A 20,371-nucleotide genomic window follows, 5' to 3' on the forward strand; every position below is an offset into this window, starting at 1 on the left:
ACAACAGCTCTTTAATATAGTGTGACCCAGCACTCTGGAATAAGCCCCAATCAGCTTAATGTGACTATTTTTAAGTAAACCTAAATAGGAAAGATAAAACTGCAGATTTCTTATAAATAGCCCCTATGAAGGTCTAGTTAGCTAAATGTCTAAATCTGCATCATCGCATGAAGGAAGTTATTGGTTACACAGGTTACATAAGGAGTTTAATGATAACAAGGAGGAAGAATACACAAAAGCACATACTTACTATATGACGTGCTGCAAACACACCATCAACGATTGCACAACAAAAAGCTGCTACCACTCCAAAGCTGATGAACACAATGGATGCTATCAGCTACAAAGAGAAATGTTGATTTAAATTTAGCGCTTCATGCTTGCATTGGAAGTCAGTTATGAAGAATTAGAAAACGCATCTGTACTTTTTAAAATATATTTGGCCATTCAACTTATACGGAAAAATCAGGGGAATTATGAAGTAGAATTGCTTGCACATGCTATAAACGTTGAACACATATGTTGTGCTGTGCAACACATGTAAAAATGTCCCTTTATGTGATAAAACAGTTGCCTCTTGAAAACAGCACCTTTGGGACAACCATGAACTGGATGACTGAGAATCTACATAGACACATGGCAAAGAATCAAAACAAAGTAGTTTAGATACGATTATGTGGTATCTACCACTCCATCCTACAGATAGGAGACCATAATTTTTAATGCTTCCCTCTGCAGAAATGTGGCTGCATGGAGAATACTGTACTGAGGACAGTAACCGGAATAGATTTTCTGAAGGGGGCGTGATTTGTTTAATTAAAATGTATGTTATCTGAAATAATGCAGCCTATTTTACTCTTCATGAAATATCTCGGTTGTGAAGTTATATGCTTTATTTTTTTTCCCCTAAAGATTCCTAAAAAAATCTTCCTAAAGAAAAAAGATTTTCCTAAAGATGCTTCATTTAATAATATTGAATGCATTTTGCTTATAAAAGGTTTTCTATCATAACCCTCAATCTCAGGTTAGTCTACCCAGATAACGCCTCCATTCGTTTGTACAAAGCCTCTCAATGTTTGCATAGCCAGATTTTTTGAAGGGAAACAGTATAGTTATCAAAGAGTCCCCTGGGGGAGAAGCAAAAAAACAAACAAATAAACAATAGCCAAACACTGAAGGGTATTTGTAAACTGGAGTTCCCTGCCTTCTGCTTGAGCTGGTACCATTATCAGACTATTTAAAAGTGGCAGGTAGACTCTTAATAATCATTTAATGTAGTGTAATATTTTGCCCTGTCTTTTAGGGAACGAAGGGCACTGAAATGCCACCCCCACATATACAGCAAAAATCAAATACATTGTGTCTTGCCTGGTTGCCCCTCTGCAGCTATTAAGGTAGCTTATCATTGCAATAGGCACCTAGACATACAATTTATGCCTTATTCTCTCCAAAGGTTGGTGCCACGAAAAGAGCATGGGTGTAATTGAGCCTTCACTCAAGAAATGTCTCATTACAGGATAGGATTATATCACAGGTACTGGATGTTCATTATTCATTTATATCTATTTGAGCTGCAGCACTTACAATGATTACAATGGTTTTCTAATGAGAAAAGGCTTTGCAATTACCTAGCTGCAGTTCACCTCTTATGGAGGATATTTTTAATTATTTTTCCCTGCAAAACAAAGCCTCAAAGCAACCTGTTCATCCAGAGTAACAAAAGTTATGGAAAAGTTATTATTCAAGTGAATTCTAATAAATATCTTGAAAATATTTCAGTAAAATTAAGTGGCCTAAATATATCTCAAAATGGCATTGAAAGAGAATATCCTTAAATGGTTGTTAAAAGAAGGATCAAAGAAAAATCAAATCTACTCATTTACCATAATTAAACAACTCTGATTCTGGAATTCAAAGAGATTCAAAAGATTCTAGACATAGAAAATGCTTTACCCCCTTGAATTTATATATCTTCATCAAGATAATCTTCCTTACTTTCTACAGTGGGTCATGCAATGGTCTGCAAGTTTTTCGATCATTGGTACACATCAGGCAAAATTAAAGCAAAAAAAAAAAAAGGAAAGGGAAGGATTTTGGAAGGAAAAAATGTCTATTATTAACTATGAAATTTGTACTTAGTCTTACAGCAATTAACACATGTTATTATGCAGACCACTTTCCTAGTATAATTGGACTATCAGTCTATCAGGTTCGGTTCTCAAGCTGAACTAGGACTGTTCTAAGAGTTGGTCTGTTTACTTTGCTACTTATAAAAAAATCACATCCTCCCTTTCCCATCCCATATTGATTTAACCATCATAACATTGGCTTTGAAAGATGCTCAGCACGTTCAGAGCATACAAGCATTCTAGGAATTCATTATATTATCCAAAGTGCCAATCTCTTATTTCAGTAACAATTAAACTTAGGCAACAAAGGTAGTAGAATCCTAACTATAAGCCTAACTCTTCCTCATAGTTGTAGAACCCCAGGTTATTATACAAACAGAATCTAGTGAGAAGAAGCTAGAAGAAAGAAACAGCATTAGCATTATTTTATTTATTAAATGTGCAGAGTACCCGATTCTCAATGACTTTGGGTGTTAACAAATGGATTTCATCTATGGTACTTGGAAATTTCTTCTTGACTTTGTGCTTGAAGTGGGGGGAAAAACGAAACTTTGACTTTCGGTTTTACTGATTAGATAGATTTGTTGTTATAGAAATGGTTAAGTTTATGTAAAAGTAAAAAATTGAGGTTTGATGTTACTGTTTTATTCTTCTGCACCAGAGGGAGTTGGAAGTCAATGCCTTTTTTCTTTTTTCCCTTCTGTTCTACACTTCTTTCCTCTTTCACTCCCTTATTTTTCCTACTGTTTGCTTTTGTATTTTTGTATTTTATATTATAAACTAATGAAAACTGTAAACTAAATGCACTGAAAATTTAAAAAATATACAAAAGAAAAAAAATGGAAATCTTCTCTCTGCCCAGTAAAAAACAAAGAAAGAATTTCACTACCACAAAATAAAGTGAGGGCTTAAACTGAGTTTTAAAAAGAAATAAGACATATGAAATCATGCTTCATAATGAAGACAATTAAACACTAGGCAAGACAGTGCCTAGACAGTGCAAGACTATTAATGGCTTCCAGCTAGGACTGTTAATAGCTCAGGGACAGAGAACCTTTTCACATTAGATTCTGGGATCAAACAAGGAGAAAAGTGTTGGATGAATTGTAAACCAGAACATGCTGTATCTGGTTGAACTGTAGGCTCACAAAGGAAACATGAACAAAATAGACAATAATAAAATTAAGCTCTAAAGAAGATTTTAATGAGTAGTGCTTATCTTGAATGCTTCATTTAGTCTTTCTTTCATTATCCATTTTGTACTTTACAAGTCATACTGTTACCACAGCATATATTACACAAATTGGCTATGGATTGAATGCTTATAAAATTACGGAGATACGTAGAGAGAAACAGAATGAAAAACAGAGTACCATATCAATGTTCTGATTTTTAAATCACACTGTTTATTATTTGCTTACCATTTGTTTTCGATTCTCTACCAGATGCAGCCCAATAATCCCTAGGAAGGATCCAAAGCCAAGCTAGGGCAAAAAGCAAATCCACAAAAAACAGGACAAGTTAGCTACATTTATAAGATGTCATTAATTTTAAATAAGAAGAAAAGAAGAATGAAAAGTGCCATTCCAGGTAAGGTGAAAACCTGATTCACATATACAGTATTATCTATAATAGAATAGAATAGAATAGAATTTTATTGGCCAAGTGTGATTGGACACACAAGGAATTTGTCTTGGTGCATATGCTCTCAGTGTATATAAAAGAAAAGATACGTTCATCAAGGTACAACATTTACAACACAATTGATGATCAATATATCAATATAAATCATAAGGATTGCCAGCAACAAGTTATAGTCATACAGTCATAAGTGGAAAGAGATTGGTGATGGGAACTATGAAACGATTAATAGTAGTGCAGATTCAGTAAATAGTCTGACAGTGTTGAGGGAATTATTTGTTTAGCAGAGTGATGGCCTTCGGGAAAAAACTGTTCTTGTGTCTAGTTGTTCTGGTGTGCAGTGCTCTATAGCGTCGTTTTGAGGGTAGGAGTTGAAACAGTTTATGTCCAGGATGCGAGGGATCTGCAAATATTTTCACGGCCCTCTTCTTGATTCGTGCAGTATACAGGTCCTCAATGGAAGGCAGGTTGGTAGCAATTATTTTTCTGCAGTTCTAATTATCCTCTGAAGTCTGTGTTTTTCTTGTTGGGTTGCAGAACCGAACCAGACAGTTATAGAGGTGCAAATGACAGACTCAATAATTCCTCTGTAGAATTGGATCAGCAGCTCCTTGGGCAGTTTGAGCTTACTGAGTTGGCGCAGAAAGAACATTCTTTGTTGTCCTTTTTAATGATGTTTTGATGTTAGCTGTCCATTTGAGATCTTGCGATATGATAGAACCCAGAAATTTGAAGGTTTCTACTGTTGATACTGTGTTGTCAAGTATTGTGAGAGGTGGAAGTATGGAAGGGTTTTCCTAAAGTCTACCACCATTTCTACGGTTTTGAGTGTGTTCAGTTCCAGATTGTTTTGGTTGCACCACAAGGCTAGTCGTTACCTCTCGTCTATATGCGGATTCGTCATTGTCTCGAATGAGACCAATCACTGTTGTGTCATCTGCGAACTTCAGTAGCTTAACAAATGGATCATTGGAGATGCAGTCATTGGTATACAGAGAGAGAAGTGGGAGAGCACACAGCCTTGGGGGCCCCTGTGCTAATTGTACAGGTATTTGATGTGATCTTAGCTTCACCTGCTGCTTCCTGTTTGTTAGGAAGCTTGTGATCCACTTACAAGTCTGTTCCGGTACCTGTAGCTGGTTTAGCTTAGTTAGAAGAATGTCTGGAATGATGGTATTGAATGCTGAACTAAAGTCTACAAAAGGACCCTTGCATAGGTCTTTGGAGACTCAAGATGTTGTAGGATGTAGTGCAGAGCCATATTAACAGCATCATCTGTTGATCTATTTGCTCGGTATGCAAATTGCAAGGGGTCTAAGAGCGGATTCGTGATGGTTTTCAGGTAGGAAAGCACTAGCCTTTCAAAGGTTTTCATGACTACAGATGTTAGAGCAACTGGTCTGTAGTCATTCAGTTCCTTGATGGTGGGCTTCTTCGGCACTGGGATGATGGTAGAGCGTTTGAAGCAAGAAGGAACATAGCACATCTCTAGTGATTTATTGAAAATATGGGTGAAGATGGGGGCCAATTGGTCAGCACATATATAAGACTCTATAAGACTCTTCATAAAAGAGGTTGCAATTAAAAAGTTTATCAAGAGTCTAACAAGATTCTAGGAAATACACAAGATGGATTAGTTTAGGAGACATCATTTATAATAACTTAAAATGGGTTCAGTAAAAGTTTGTCTGCTTGTTTGTCTGTCTCTCTGTCTCTTTCTCTCTCTCTTGATCTATTTATCTATCTATCTATCCATCCATCCATCCATCCATCCATCCATCCATCCATCCATCCATCCATCTGTTCAACTATATATAATAAGTATGGTGAGAAATAAACGTAATTTATGAAAAGAAAGGAGGAAAGGAAATAGAATTGAAAAGAAAAAACTGGCCCATAAATAAAATAGGTTATTTTTATTCTTTCAATGGATAGGCCTTGTTACTAACAGGGCTTCTATTTATAGCATAAAGCTATGGATAATAATTATCAAACTTTCTGTGGCAATTGGGGATTTAAATGCTGGGGTCTATGGTCATTTTGAGCACTTCTTCTCTATAATGATCCATGCTGTACATCGATGTTTCCTTGTTTAATTCCTTGCTTAGTTGAAGCAGATCTCATGACTCAACATGGTTCTTTCATAGAAGCTGGATTTTGTTAGAACACATTGCTTGGGTGGCAATGGAAGGACTTATTCTATTTTGGACTTCATGGCTCATGTTAGCTGTACCATTTTATGTGGAGTTTTGATGATTCTGCTAGAATCAATGTTAGGGTGGCCTGAAACTCACTCAGGACAATCAGAATAGCAGTCAAAAGATAGTGGTGGCATTTATCAGCACAACTGAATGCTGCAAGATGGAGCAGTGGAATTGAGAAATCCTTCCTACAACATCACAGAAAAGGCTAGCAGGGAAGCCATTCTGAGCCACATGGCATGAACATAGAAGCTCCCTTCATCACTAGTAAAATTGGCTGCTCTGAAGACAACCCACTGCCAGGAGGAAATGACATGGAGCCTTGCATCCTGAGTGACCCAGTTAAATCCTCTTAAGCAGAGTGGGCAAACAAAGAGACATTGCACAGATGTTCTTACAAAACATGAAATTGGTAGATATAATCGAATGGGAAAGTACCAAGATCAGATAATTGGGTCAAGAAGCATCTTTTTATTTTCTCTCTAAAACCCTCACGCACACAAGCACGCACACACATACACATAAAAGATGGAGCCCAGTGCACATTCCCAGGACAGGAAAATGATCACCAGAATACTGCCACTGAGGAAAATATTTTTAAAGGAATCCTTTCATGGATTATTCTCACTCCTAGATTCACAAGAAGGGTTTACCTGGCCTAAAAAAATAGTAGAGCAGGCACCCAAAAGGGAACTTGGATCCTAAAATATCGATGAGCCAGCCAAAACTGGATAGAAGCATTCCCAATCATCTTTCCCATAAAGTCCTTTATACTGTATCTTGTCCCAAACTAGTGTTTTTAATATAAGGAATGAATTTTCCCATTATTTCATGCTTTTTTTATTCTTTTGAGTTAGACATGTTTACCGGTAACCACATGCAATCTTCTAGGCAACGTGTTTGGAAATGGTTTGTAGTTCTTTTTCCTAGAACTAAGAGAAGGTGACTAAAGTTACCTAACTGACTTCCATGACTGAGGCAGCAATAGAAAACTCAGATTTTTCTACTGGTCCAGTGCCATAACCCAACTGAGACACGGCTCTTTCATACCTACATCCACACTTTCTATTACGTTAAACTTGGTTGAAGTAGATTTATTGTCAAATTGCACAAAACCTATATATCTGTTGAAGGGCAGATAAATAGATAGTTTTCAACATATGACCAAAATTGGAACTAGAATTTCCATCATAAGTGAAGCCAGACCCAATTTTTCTGACCATTTTTACATTTTTGGTGCCTTATTTGATGCACTATGAATACTGGAAAAACTAAAATGCAGGGGTTGATAGACTTACTATTATTCCTGGATAATAGCCTCCCACAGTTACATTTTCAGTTCTTGTGGTTGCTGCAAGGCCTATGGTCAGTATGAAAACGGACACTACCAAAAGGGCGACTGTGAACCAAAGAGATGTTTTCTTTCTTTTCGTGAAGTGCCCTGTGAAAAAACAGACATTGCAAATGAATATTAAAACTATATTAATCTCAAAGGACAGGTGCGTTAGCTTCATTCATACGCAACCCTCTTAACAAGAAGCCTTATGTCAAACTTCTTAGATAGTGTTAGCTTAGAAACAGCAACTTCTAATTCTAATTGCTTCTTTCCTGGAAACTGATCAAGGAAAGAAGCAACTGAAAACTAAGGAGAAATTTCCTGACAGTTAGAACAATTAATAAGTGGAACAACTTGCCTGCAGAAATTGTAAATGCCCCAATACTGAAAATTTTTAAGACGATGTTGGATAACCATCTGTCTGAGATGGTGTAGGGTTTCCTGCCTGGGTAGGGGGTTGGAATAGAAGGCCTCCAAAGCCGCTTCCAACTCTGTTGTTGTTGTTGTTGTTGTTGTTGTTGTTATTATTATTATTATTATTATTAATTAGAAGTATCTTATCTCTGAAATTAGATTCCTACATGAAAGGACGTTAGATTAGGAGGCCTTTTTCTGCTGAAGGCTGACTTCATTTGATAGTCGAGTCAGTTCTGTACTGAGCTGCCCAATAGCCCACTTGGGGAATTCTGGGAGTTGAAGTCCACATCTTTTAAAGTTCCCAAAATTGGAAAACACTAGATGAAGCAAAGGAAATATGAAACACTCCGATCCTCTACTAGTGGCTCACTTGATTTTGCTGTCTACTTGACACTGCTAAGTAGGGTGAAATCATTCTTTTTCTGCCATCCCTTTCATTTCTCCCTCCCTTCTCAACCTTCTATGCAGTGGTGAAATCCACATTTTTTTACTACCGGTTCTGTGGGCATGGCTTGGTGGGTGTGGTGTGGCTTGGTGGGCATGGCTTGGTGGGCGTGGCATGAGGATATTGCAAAATCTCCATTCCCACCCCACTCTGGGGCCGGCCAAACTACTCAAAATTTCCGCTACCTGTTCTCCAGAACCTGTTAGAACCTGCTGGATTTCACCCCTGCTTCTCTGTCTTTCTTTCTTGGACCTCTTCCTTCTCAAGCAACAAGTTGCTGGAAAACAGAAAAATGATTTTGCCCTAAGCCTGAACCAACCTAAATGACTTCTGAAATTAGATTGAGAATCAGACCTTGGACAGTTCTATTCCAGGGCACATTATGTAATACAAGATATCTTTGATTTCATTTCCTCCCCCTTATTTTTTGTGCTGAAATGATACAGAAAGTAAACTGGAAGAGTGACATAATGCCAGAGGTGAGCTAATACTTTCCTTGTTTCCTAAGATACATGATTCCTCTAAATTTGCTTTTTATCTGAAGAAAGAAACATCTAAGGATGTTTCACATCACAAACAGGCTTTTCTACCAGTGATCATAAACCAATGCTCTATGTATAGTAAATCAAGGGCAGATTTATAATTTTAAAAACAGTATTCCATTAAAAACAAGAAAGAAAGCACTCATAGCAAAGTTTCTGGGATTCTTCCCAGCCCTATTATCAGCAGTGGCCATAGAAGATGTCCATTTTCTTCTCTGTAGTGAAGTAATTGTGTTGCATCTGTGCATAGAGATGTTCTACTTACAACCATAATAGAGCCTGGAATTTCCATTGTAAGTCGTAAGTTGAGGCACCCACATGATTGACCTGATTTTATGACCTTTCTGCGGTAGTTGTTCAAATGAACGCCATGGTTGTAAAGTGAGTCAAGTGAAGTATTTTTTGCCAGAAAGCAGTTGAAATTGCACCATGTGAATGCAGAATGCTACAACCAGCCATAAAGATGAGCTAGTTGCCAAGCACCCAATATGTGGTTTTGTGACTTTGTCTGTGTCTGTGTGCATATGTTTTGCCATTGGCACTCCAGAGCAGGGTTGTAGGCAATTTCTGGGGTGTATGTGTGTGTCTGTCATAAGTAGGTGCTCACTAGCACCCACTACCCAACTAGAATAGAATAGAATAGAATGTTTTTTATTGGCCAAGTGTGATTGGACACACAAGGAATTTGTCTTGGTGCATATGGTCTCAGTGTACATAAAAGAAAAGATACCTTCATCAAGGTACAACATTCACAACACTTAATGATAGTCATAGGGTACAAATTTAACATTTAATGATACAACACTTAATGATAGTCATAGGAATCAGGAAACAATCAATATCAGTATAAATCGTAAGGATCCAAGCAACAAAGTTACAGTCATAAGTGGAAGGAGATGGGTGATGGGAACGATGAGAAGTTTAATAGTAGTGCAGATTTAGTGAATAGTTTGACAGTGTTGAGGGAATTATTTGTTTAGCAGAGTGATGGCGTTCGGGAAAAAACTGTTCTTGTGTCTAGTTGTTCTGATGTGCAGTGCTCTATAGCATCATTTTGACGGTAGGAGTTGAAACAGTTTATGTCCAGGATGTGAGGGATCTGTAAATATTTTCACAGCCTCTTTTTGATTCGTGCAGTATACAGGTCCTCAATGGAAGGCAGGTTGGTAGCAATTGTGTTTTCTGCAGTTCGAATTATCCTCTGAAGTCTGTGTCTGTCTTGTTGGGTTGCAGAACCAAACCATGTCTTCCATATGGATATATTAGGCAAATGGATTTCCTTGCCAAGTCCTAATCCTACTCATTTTCAAAGTCCGTTTTCTATTGCTGACTCCTTCCTCTCCAGGAAATTTAGTCCCATCTTGTCCAATTTGTTGAGAATTATTCTACTGCCAGATAAATAGACAGAGTCTTGATGGACAGATATTCTTTACATATTTTTATATAAGTAATTAAAATATGATGATGCACAGAAAACGCAAGATAGTTGGATGGAAAGGAAAGCATGATTCACAGGTTTTATATAAGTGAATTCATTTTCAGACCCTTGAGGCAAACACAGTTTTAACTGTTAAGAAGCATTAGAAAGGAATATGTTTTTTAAAATAACAATTTTTGACATTTTAAACTTGCAATCTTATGCAAACTTTCTTTGGAAAAAAGGACCCACTGTGTCACTAGTACTTACTTCTCAACAAACAGAAAAAGATTGTGTTGCAAATACTTATTATCAGAGTACTAGCATTTAGAATGTGAAAGGAAGCCATTTAAGCAGATTAAAGTTGTCTTCATCCTTTCTTTAAAACTGGGGGGAGGAAACAATTGGGGTGGCAGATTAAACAAAATTATGGCCAGGTAGGTCTTTAAACCCACTATGTTTGTCATTAAAATATGTTAAATATTAGAAATCCACAGATGTATAAATAATAAAACCATTATCAGGTTAGTTTATGTTATTTGAAAGACTGAAAAGAATTTAAGAAAGGTTAATGGCCTACCCACTGCTGCTTTCCTATTATAATATCCTTTTCCAAGCTGTTTTTCCTCTCTATGTAAATACTGCTAGAAAATTACTGCCTACATTCACATGGGATATTTACCATAGTTTGGCTCTTACAAAAGTAGCATTTCACATAAGGAAAAGCAGGAATTCTGGTGATAAACAAAAGTTGTGTTATATCCTCCTTAGAAACTTTTAGCATGCTTCCTCTTATACAAGATTTTCAATTAATGCTATTACCAAAAGTTGGTATTTTTTTCAAAAGTCTGAGAAAACTGAAATTGAATTCCGAAGCAACAAAAATTGTTCAGATTTCAGGTGAAATCCTTCACACATTAATGATAAAATAACCATCTGAAAACAAAAGCTGACCTTTCCTTTTTCTCTCTGATCTTTCCTTTTCCTGGATCAATACTTTTCCCTGCAAATTATTACATTCATATTCTGTTACATCCATGAAGATTCTCAATCCATTATAGTTCACAAGACTGGCTTTATATGATTATAAAACAAGTATGTTTGCAAGTTCTCAAAAATAAGCAAAATATCTACTATCAGAGGTTGTGATGAATTGTTGCTAATTGTTGCTAATTTTGAAAGACATGGAAAGAAAAGATGGTTCATTCTATGGTGATGAATTAAATAATCAGTGGCCTATTTATTCCCAATCGACTTTTGCAATAAATGCACAATGCATTTCTTGGAATGGAGGTAGTTCAAGTTTTATTATATAGTTGCATTGATACCTTACTATTGATTTCCCACAGGTTGGGGCACTTGCCCACTTACTATGGATAAATGTACCTCTAAAGTAAATCCAGCACCTGTATGTAGCTTTCTTCTTGTACAGTATGAGCCCAAATGCAGGTTCCTCTTCTTATCATTTCTGAATTGCTTTGATTGCAGGTCTTTTCTGAGATTTTTTTCCCCCACTCAAAAGTGGGATAAGGTCTAAATCTCTATTTATGAATGGAAAACAAACCCCAAAGAAGAGAAAGGCCAGGCCAACTCAATCTGCAATGCATAGTAGCAGTGCCAGGTCCATCTGCAAGTTTCCTCCTTTGGGCATTATGCAAAATTGCAATGCCCAGCCATAGCAAAGAGACAAAGCTTTCATCACAACATAAAACAATGTTACTTTTGACAATCTGACACCCTCTTCCCATCAGATGTCCATGCAAATCCAGGTGATTTCATGCCTGATTTGTATTCATGTGTGTAGAAAAAAACCTTGAAACGGAAATGTAATATTCCTGATGCTTAGGGTTATTTCACACAAGAGGAACTTTTATGTAGAATTACTTCCATATAGGAAGCTCACATCACAGCTATCCTACACATGCAAAAAATAGACAGAGGTTTAGGCCACCAGTACACTTCTATGCTTCATAGGAAAGGATACAAAATGTCATAAATTAAGGTAAAAGTGTACAGTACACCCAGCTAAGTGTCATGCTTCAAAGCCACTGGAGACAAGTATGAGCAGGATGTGCCTAATCTCTTCTTTCTGGACAATTTACTGGCTTCAGATTCCCTGCGTTCGCAAGTTGGGCATTTTTCCTTGCAGGGAAGAAAAAAACAACGGGGAGGAAATAATTTAAAGAAAAGATTGACCAGAACTCCCCTCTTTTTGTTGATGTTCTTTGATGACCTGTTCCTCTTTTTGCACCTCTGAGCTGATGGAAATGAAGAGAGAGAAGTGAGAGCAAAGGTGAATGCACAGTCAGGCTGAAAAAACTCAAAATGGCAGCCACAGCATGCAATAAAAGACATTGCCATTTTTTTAAGGGTGGGGTTTCAATTATATGGGTGTGGCTGCTATCTTGACTTTTCGGGGGTCCTTCTCTGTGACAGCCCTGAATAAGGTGAAGGCTTACCTTATCTGGCTAATTGTTATTTCAGTGAGTCTCCATGTATAAGAGCACTCTGCACTCTGCTAGGAAGGCAACAATCCAAACATTCTTTGCTCAAGACCCCGACTTCTCCAAAGTGAGCTTGAGCAAAGCTTAAAGTACCACGAAATTCAGCTTCTTCTATTTTTCTTTGTTAGTCTGTGCTTACATTTTAAGTGCCACAGTCCCAAAGACTGCTATAGAGATAGACCAGCAGCAAAGTTGGCATGCTAGTTCAGACACGTATTTTCATATCAGATTCAAATCCTAATTTTCAAACTCATAGTCAAAACAAATTAACAAAGAAGAGAATGTTGAATGTTTTGCCTAGATTTTTATTTTTGTTTCAAATGATTCCAATTTTGAAGAAAGATGCAAATTTACAAGAATGGCAAAAAGGGATTAATAAATTTGTATGGAAGGGTAAAAAACCGAGGATAAAGTTAAAAATAATGCAAGACGTTAGGGAAAGAGGGGGTTTAAAAATGCCTAACTTGAAATTGTACTATGATGCAGTTGTTTTAACTTTAATTTCTGATTGGATTAATTTAACAGAGGAAAGGATTTTGAATATAGAAGGTTATGGTTTGTTATATGGATGGCACACATATGTAATATATGACAAGAAAATTGATAAGACATTTAAGAATAATATGGTCAGAAGTGCGTTGTTGAGGATTTGGAAAAAATATCAATATAAGTTAGATGGAAAGATACCAATATGGACCATCCCCAGACATATGATAGAGAATATAAATATATTACAAAAAATGGAAGTTATCACTTACAAAGAGCTTTTGACTATGGAAAAAGGGGAATTACAGTTGAAATCTAGGGAGAAATTGAGGATGAAGGAAGAAATTATACATGGTTCCAGTATGGACAATTGCAATCTAGATGGAAAATAGATCAGAAAATTGGTATAAGGCAAAGTGATGATAATCTGGTAAAACAAATAAAAGATCAAGGTCAACAGCATATAAAGAGATTATATAATGTATTGGTTGAAATTGATTCAGAAATGGAGTTGGTTAAAGATTGTATGGTAAAATGGGCACAAAATTTTCAACAACCTATAATGTTAGAAACATGGGAAAAATTTGGGTGAGGAATGTTAAATTCACGCAAGCACAAAATTTAAGAGAAAATTTTTATAAAATGTTTTATAGATGGCATTTAGATCCTAAAAAACTGTCATGTATGTATCCAAATGTGAAAGCAAAATGTTGGAGATGTGATTGTGAGGATGCTACCTATTATCATATATGGTGGACTTGCAAAAAAGTTAAAGCCTTTTGGATTAAAATATGGTGGATTATGCAGAACATTTTGAAAAAGAAGATCAAGTTTGTTCCACAGTTCTTTTATTAGGAGTAATCTCAGTTTGCACTGTTATAGAGACAAAACTGATTCTGAATTTAATAACTGCTGCAAGATTATTGATTGCACAATATTGGAAGAAAGAAGACTTACCTACAATTGGAGAATGGATTAGTAAAGTATCAAATTTAGCAGAAATGGCAAAATTTCTGCCTACTTGAAAGACTGTACACAAGAAAAATATATATTGGAATGGAGGAAGTGGATTGATTATATTCAAAATAAGTATCAGATTAAAAAATATCAATTAGTTTTTGAGTGAAGTTAGGAATTATTATGTATTAGTTTAAGAAAGAAGGGAATTGATAGTGTGATGGTGTGAAATGGAATATGTTTTATGTTATATTTTAGATTATGTTTGTTAGTTACAATACCCTGTATTCTGTTATGGGAAGTCTCGGGGAAGGAGGCGGGAAGGGAAGACTATAAATTGATTGGTTGCCATTGTACAGGAATAATGGTAGAATTAAACAAGTTGGAATGGTGTAATGTCGGGACTGCTCGGCAAACACTCCCGAAGGAAAGGGTAAGGAAAGAGGAGTAAAGAAGGAAGAAAGTAGGTAGGTAGGTGGGTAGGGAGGAAAGAAGGGAGGGAGAAGAAAGGATAGGAGGAGGAGAAGAAGGAGAAGATAGAGGGTTAGAAAGGATGGTAGTGAGAAGTGGGAAAGAGGAGGGGAAGTAGGAAAGCGAGGAGAAGGTGGTGGGGGAAGTTTAAGAAGGATGAGAAGGGAAGAAAGGATTAAAGGGGGGAGTGGCAGTCGAGCAGCCCTGACTGAGTATAATTTGAGTATAGGACTGATTGTTGGATAAGTGATTGTATTGTACACTGGTCAAATTGTGGGAATTATTATGGAAAAATAAAAAATTTTTGCAAAAAATAAAAATAAAAAAAAGACATTGCCATTTTTTAAAGGGTGGGGTTTCAATTATATGGGTGTGGCTGCTATCTTGACTTTTCGGGGGTCCTTCTCTGTGACAGCCCTGAATAAGGTGAAGGCTTACCTTATCTGGCTAATTGTTATTTCAGTGAGTCTCCATGTATAAGAGAGAAAAGAACTTTCTGTCTTCTTTTTTCCTCCTACTCAAGATGTAGCTTAGACAGAGTGAGAATTTTCTATCCTCATATATTTCTTGATCAATCTAGTTTATACTTTAAGTGCAATGAATGTCTGCTAACATTCACCAACAGTGGGGCTAAGCTCATACTACGCATCCAAGACAACTATATTTTGAACTCCTATATTAATGGGATGTTGTGCTTTTTAATTACGCATCATTCTTTCTGCACTCTGCTAGGAACGCATCTTCAAACAAGGGCTCCTATTGAATTTAGATCTCTGAACATTGCCCTTTATATCTTGTCTCTGAACCAACAGAAAGCACTCAAGGGGCAGAAACAAAACAAAATACAGACACCTACACCAAATTAAAGCACAATTAAAAAGTAATTAAAACACATTAAAACTCAGTGATAAAGATTGCAACAAAACAATCCAAACATTCTTTACTCAAGACCCCGACTTCTCCAAAGTGAGCTTGAGCAAAGCTTAAAGTACCACGAAATTCAGCTTCTTCTATTTTTCTCTGTTAGTCTGTGCTTACATTTTAAGTGCCACAGTCCCAAAGACTGCTATAGAGATAGACCAGCAGCAAAGTTGGCATGCTAGTTCAGACACGTATTTTCATATCAGATTCAAATCCTAATTTTCAAACTCATAGTCAAAACAAATTAACAAAGGAGAGAATGTTGTGGGTCATGTAAATATTTCCATGGCAAATAATCTCTTTTGAGTAAACATGCACAAGATGTGCAAAAAACATAAAATACAGAAAATACATTTTATGAAATACAGACAGTAGGTCATGTGTTATAAAAGGCTATCCTAGTGGGGCATATCAAACTCAATTCCACTGAAAACAGTGGTGTTTAATCTCTAATGGTACAGTGGTGGGTTTCAAAACTTTTACTACTGGTTCTGTGGGTGTGGCTTAGTGGGCATGGCATGGCTTGGTGGGCGTGGCGGAGACGGATACTGTAAAATCTCCATTCCCTCCCCAATCCAGGGGAAGGTTACTGCAAAATTTCTTCCCGATAAGCTGGGACATGGGAGGCAGAGAATAGATGGGGGTGGGGCCAGTCAGAATTTTTACTACCGGTTCTCCAAACTACTCAAAATTTCCGCTAGTGGTTCTCCAGAAGTGGTCAGAACCTGCTGAAACCCACCTCGGTACAACTAGGCAGTAAAGTTTTTTAAAGAATTTTGTTTTTACCAATATTACATATTAAATAACAAATATATGGTAGTAAAAAAGGTCATGTAACCTGAATTTTCTAAGATAGCAAATTAATTATTGCCATCATGTTTTGCTTTTTTATTGTCTGTAGATTGTTTAAAGCTGCTTTTATTTTAACAAAACACAGAGATAAATGAAATGTGGGGGCTAACATGCTGAAAAGAGATACAAGATCTCCTTTTAACAATTGCTACCTCTAATTAATTGGTCAACTTATCCAAAGGGTGGAAATGAATAACCAGGTTTTGCTTCAGACCGCAATTCAATAATCTCTATAAATGTGAGTTCTTGGTTTATTAACAATATACGTAATAGAATTGTCTCTTGTATATGATGCCTTTTTGCTTCTTGAATTTTAAGGTAAAGGAACACTAATCTGATTTTGTCACTATGATTATATTGCTCTGGGGTCCATTGTTTGACTAATAAAAGGTTGAATAATGGTTTAAAATAACAAGGTTCAAATAACATCTATATTTTTAATGACTAAAGACAAATTACTTTCATAGAAAGAGTATTTTATGTTAAAGATTTTTTTCCTTTTGTAATAGACGTAGTGTTAATTCAGTAAGGTAAAGGTAAAGGTTCCCCTCGCACATACGTGCTAGTCGTTCCCGACTGTAGGGGGCGGTGCTCATCTCCGTTTCAAAGCCGAAGAGCCAGCACTGTCTGAAGACGTCTCCGTGGTCATGTGGCCGGCATGACTCAACGCCAAAGGCATACGGAACGCTGTTACCTTCCCACCAAAGGTGATCTCTATTTTTCTACTTGCATTTTTTTACGTGCTTTTGAACTGCTAGGTTGGTAGAAGCTGGGACAAGTAACAGGAGCTCATCCTGTTATGCGGCACTAGGGATTCGAACCGCTGAACTGCCGATCTTTTGATCTACTAAGCCACCGCGTCCCTTGTTAATTCAGTAACCACTCCACAATAAGGTAATTGAGACAGTACTTTGCTAAGATACATTATACTAGCTACAATGAATATTTGGAAAGCCGACTCTAGGGGGCGGTGCTCATCTCCGTTTCAAAGCCAAAGAGCCAGCTCTGTCCAAAGACGTCTCTGTGGTCATGTGGCCGGCATGACTAAATGCCACAGTTGCATGGAACACTGTTACCTTCCCACCAAAGGTGATCCCTATTTTTCTACTTGCTTTCAAACTGCTAGGTTGGCAGAAGCTGGGACAAGTAACGGGAGCTCACCCTGTTACACGGCAGCATTAGGGATTCGAACCGCTGAACTGCCGACCTTTCAATCGACAAGCTCAGCATCTTAGCCACCGAGCCACCGCGTCCATTTAGTCCTTAATTACAACAGCTCATTTAGTGACCATTCAAAATTATAACAGCACCAAAAAAAGTGACTTATGACCATTTTTCACACACTGTTGCAGCAGCCCCATGATCACATGATCAAAATTCAGATGTTTGGCAACTGACTCATATTTATGACGGTTGCAGTATCCTGGGATCATGCAATCACCTTTTGCAACCTTCAGTCAAGCAAAGTCAATAGAGAAGTCAGATTCACTTAACAAACACGTTATTAACTTAACAACTGCATGATTCACTTAACAACTATGGCAAGAAAGGTCACAAAATGGGGCAAAATTCACTTCACTGTCCCATTTAATTACAGAAATTTTGGGCTTAGTTGTGGTCATAAGCCAAGGACTGCCTGTACTGTAAGAGAATAGTAAAAATAAGCTCTCCTTGACTCCTGGTGACTTCACAGATGTCAATGTAGATTTCTTGGCAAGAGTGCGCTATAGAAAGGCGAGCTGGCTTTGCACCAGAAAGAAAGATGAGCAGCTCTTTCTGCAGTATCATTCAAGGGCCCCCTCCCCGAAGCCATCTTGCAAATGGGCACAACTGGGAAGGTTCAGAGCCTGGATGACTATGATTGTCTGCATGGTGCACCAACTCATTTCCCCACTGAACTGGTACCTATTTATCTACTCGCATACAACATGCTATTGAACTGTTAGGTGGATGGAAGCTGAAGTGAATGATGGGAGCTCATCCCGCCACATAATGTTAGTCATGAAGCCACTTAGCCATTGTTCCTCTATCCATAGATAGCGGACACATGACTCAAGGCTATTCCCATGCTTTTTGTCTGAATGCTATGCACATCTCTTAAAATATGTCTGGGGCTTCATCTTAGTTTAGAAAAGTGGACACCATTTGCTATTTAGGGAGCTGCAGCTGGATAGAGATGAATTCATTGCTCTTCCAATGAATTCTTTTTCTGGTAAATGAATGGCCAGTCTTAGCTGTAAACCATGAGCCATTTATCTGAAATAAACAGACAAAGAGATAGATAGACAGACAGACAGACAGACAGACAGAGAGATATATAAATGATAGCGGGATGATAGATAGATGATAGATAGACAGACAGTCATAATGATATAAATAGACAGATAATCATCTTGAGTAAAAAATATGAATTATGTTTTTACTGTAAAAGTTGCCTGAAATCTGAAAGTTTTTCAAACCTGATCAAAATAATCTGGCATTTAACCATTTCACAATATTCAATAAAGGACTAATGAAATAGCAAAGAAGCAAAATTCCTAAGTATTGAAGACCTTAGCTTGAAAGCTGTTCTAATATCTAGCTTTCCCAAATTTATCATACTGATTGCTTATGAAAACCAACAAGGTTTCTTCACAATGTCTAGACACTGTTAGAAAATACTTGTATTTCTTTAACCTTCTAAGCAGCTGACATCGAAACTGCAGGAGGACCACAAGGAATGATCTCTGATGATATATTTTTCTTTATATACATATTTTGAGATGAGGTTTCCGTACAGCGCTGGCTTTTCATGACAGAACTTACAGTCTGGTGTCATGATCTTTGAGTAGAAGGAAGAAGGCATATCTTTGGCAGGGCAGCTGATAAGCAAGACTTCTCAGACTCTGATCAATGGAAGAACTCCAAAAGTTAAGAAACTACTGGATACCGAAATAATTGAGATGGAGGCAATAACAAAACTATCTTTTTTTTTGTGGCGGGGGGGGGGATTTATATTAATGGGGGATTTATGAGACCTCTTTTTATAAAAATGTTTACTTGAAAATGAAACGGAACTTAAAGTGCAGCCTTACTATTGGTACATAGTCCGCCTGCAAATACTTGCAAGTTAAAGTATCTCAGACTCCCACTTGTCGCTCGCTTTCTGAACACGTATCTCGTGGTCATATGAATTCTCTTCAGGAGTGGGGGCGAGGAAGAACCCGAGAGCGCCCTTGAATACTTTCTGGACTGTCGCTGGCTCAGGGGGAGGCGAGGAGAGGAGGAGGGAAGGGTCCACAGTGTGTAAGAACTCACGTAAGCGGCCCCAGAAGGAAACAACTCTGCACACTAACGCCTTCGCCCCTTAAAAACTCTTTCCCCGTCAAAAGCAACGGGGTTTTTGAACCCCTCCATCTAAGAAGGGGGAGGGCGCCCCGAAACCTCAAACCCGCGAGGAAATGGTTCTCCGAGCTTCGGCTAAAGTCCGCACTTACCTGCGGGGTCCAGCATGGCTAAAGGCTCGGTAGAGGCAGGGGCAAGGGAAGGCTGCATCCGCCCAGCGACGGTGGGATCCGGCCGGCAGGATGCAGAGCCCGTTCCCCGGGCATCGACCGACCGGCCCTGCGAAGATAAGGCGGGAGTCGCAGGAGGCAGGGCAGAGGAGGCGCCGCCGGAGCCCGAGGGAGGAGCGAAGGTGGCCTTTCGAGGTGACCGAGGACGACCCGGGGCCTCTTCGGAGCAGAGGCTGCGCTCCAGCGTCGGGCAGCAGAAAGAGGAGCATCTGCCCTCGCCCTGAGATGAAGGCAGCGCCTTCTTCCTTCCGACAGGTGCAAGAATAGAGCCGGAGCGGTTGGTGTGGGTGTGTGTGGCGGAGACAGCAGAAAAGCGGGAAGGGGCTGCAAGCTTCAATTAATGCCAGACGCAGAGAAAAGGTTAGAGGGTGGAAAAAACGGGAGATTTAGAGGGCTAATCCTTTCATTATCACACTTTTATCAAATCCTTAACACTTAAAAGCCAGCCCACAAGAAGACAAGACCAGCAAGTCCATGAGAAGCTTTGATCAGGGCAGG

The 20,371-nt window shown here is 38.1% G+C and overlaps 1 protein-coding gene across 2 annotated transcripts in view; it reads right to left on the bottom strand.

Moving 5' to 3' along the window:
• The window catches only part of TMEM255B (transmembrane protein 255B), a 57,469-nt gene extending 37,309 nt beyond the window's left edge, over positions 1–20,160 (bottom strand). The window contains exons 1-4 of one of the 2 annotated variants that reach the window (XM_058185224.1): positions 19,796–20,145; positions 7,270–7,412; positions 3,551–3,613; positions 251–340 (exon numbers count right to left, since the gene is read on the bottom strand). In XM_058185224.1, coding sequence (XP_058041207.1) covers positions 251–340; positions 3,551–3,613; positions 7,270–7,412; positions 19,796–19,853 — 354 coding nt within the window. In that variant the 5' untranslated portion in view covers positions 19,854–20,145. Of the gene's footprint in view, positions 1–250; positions 341–3,550; positions 3,614–7,269; positions 7,413–19,795 lie in introns of both variants that reach the window. The other variant, XM_058185225.1, reaches the window with a different exon arrangement.
• Between the last annotated feature and the right edge of the window lie 211 nt (positions 20,161–20,371).

This window comes from Ahaetulla prasina, chromosome 5 (assembly GCF_028640845.1).
Source record: "Ahaetulla prasina isolate Xishuangbanna chromosome 5, ASM2864084v1, whole genome shotgun sequence".
NCBI classification, from domain to species: domain Eukaryota; kingdom Metazoa; phylum Chordata; class Lepidosauria; order Squamata; family Colubridae; genus Ahaetulla; species Ahaetulla prasina.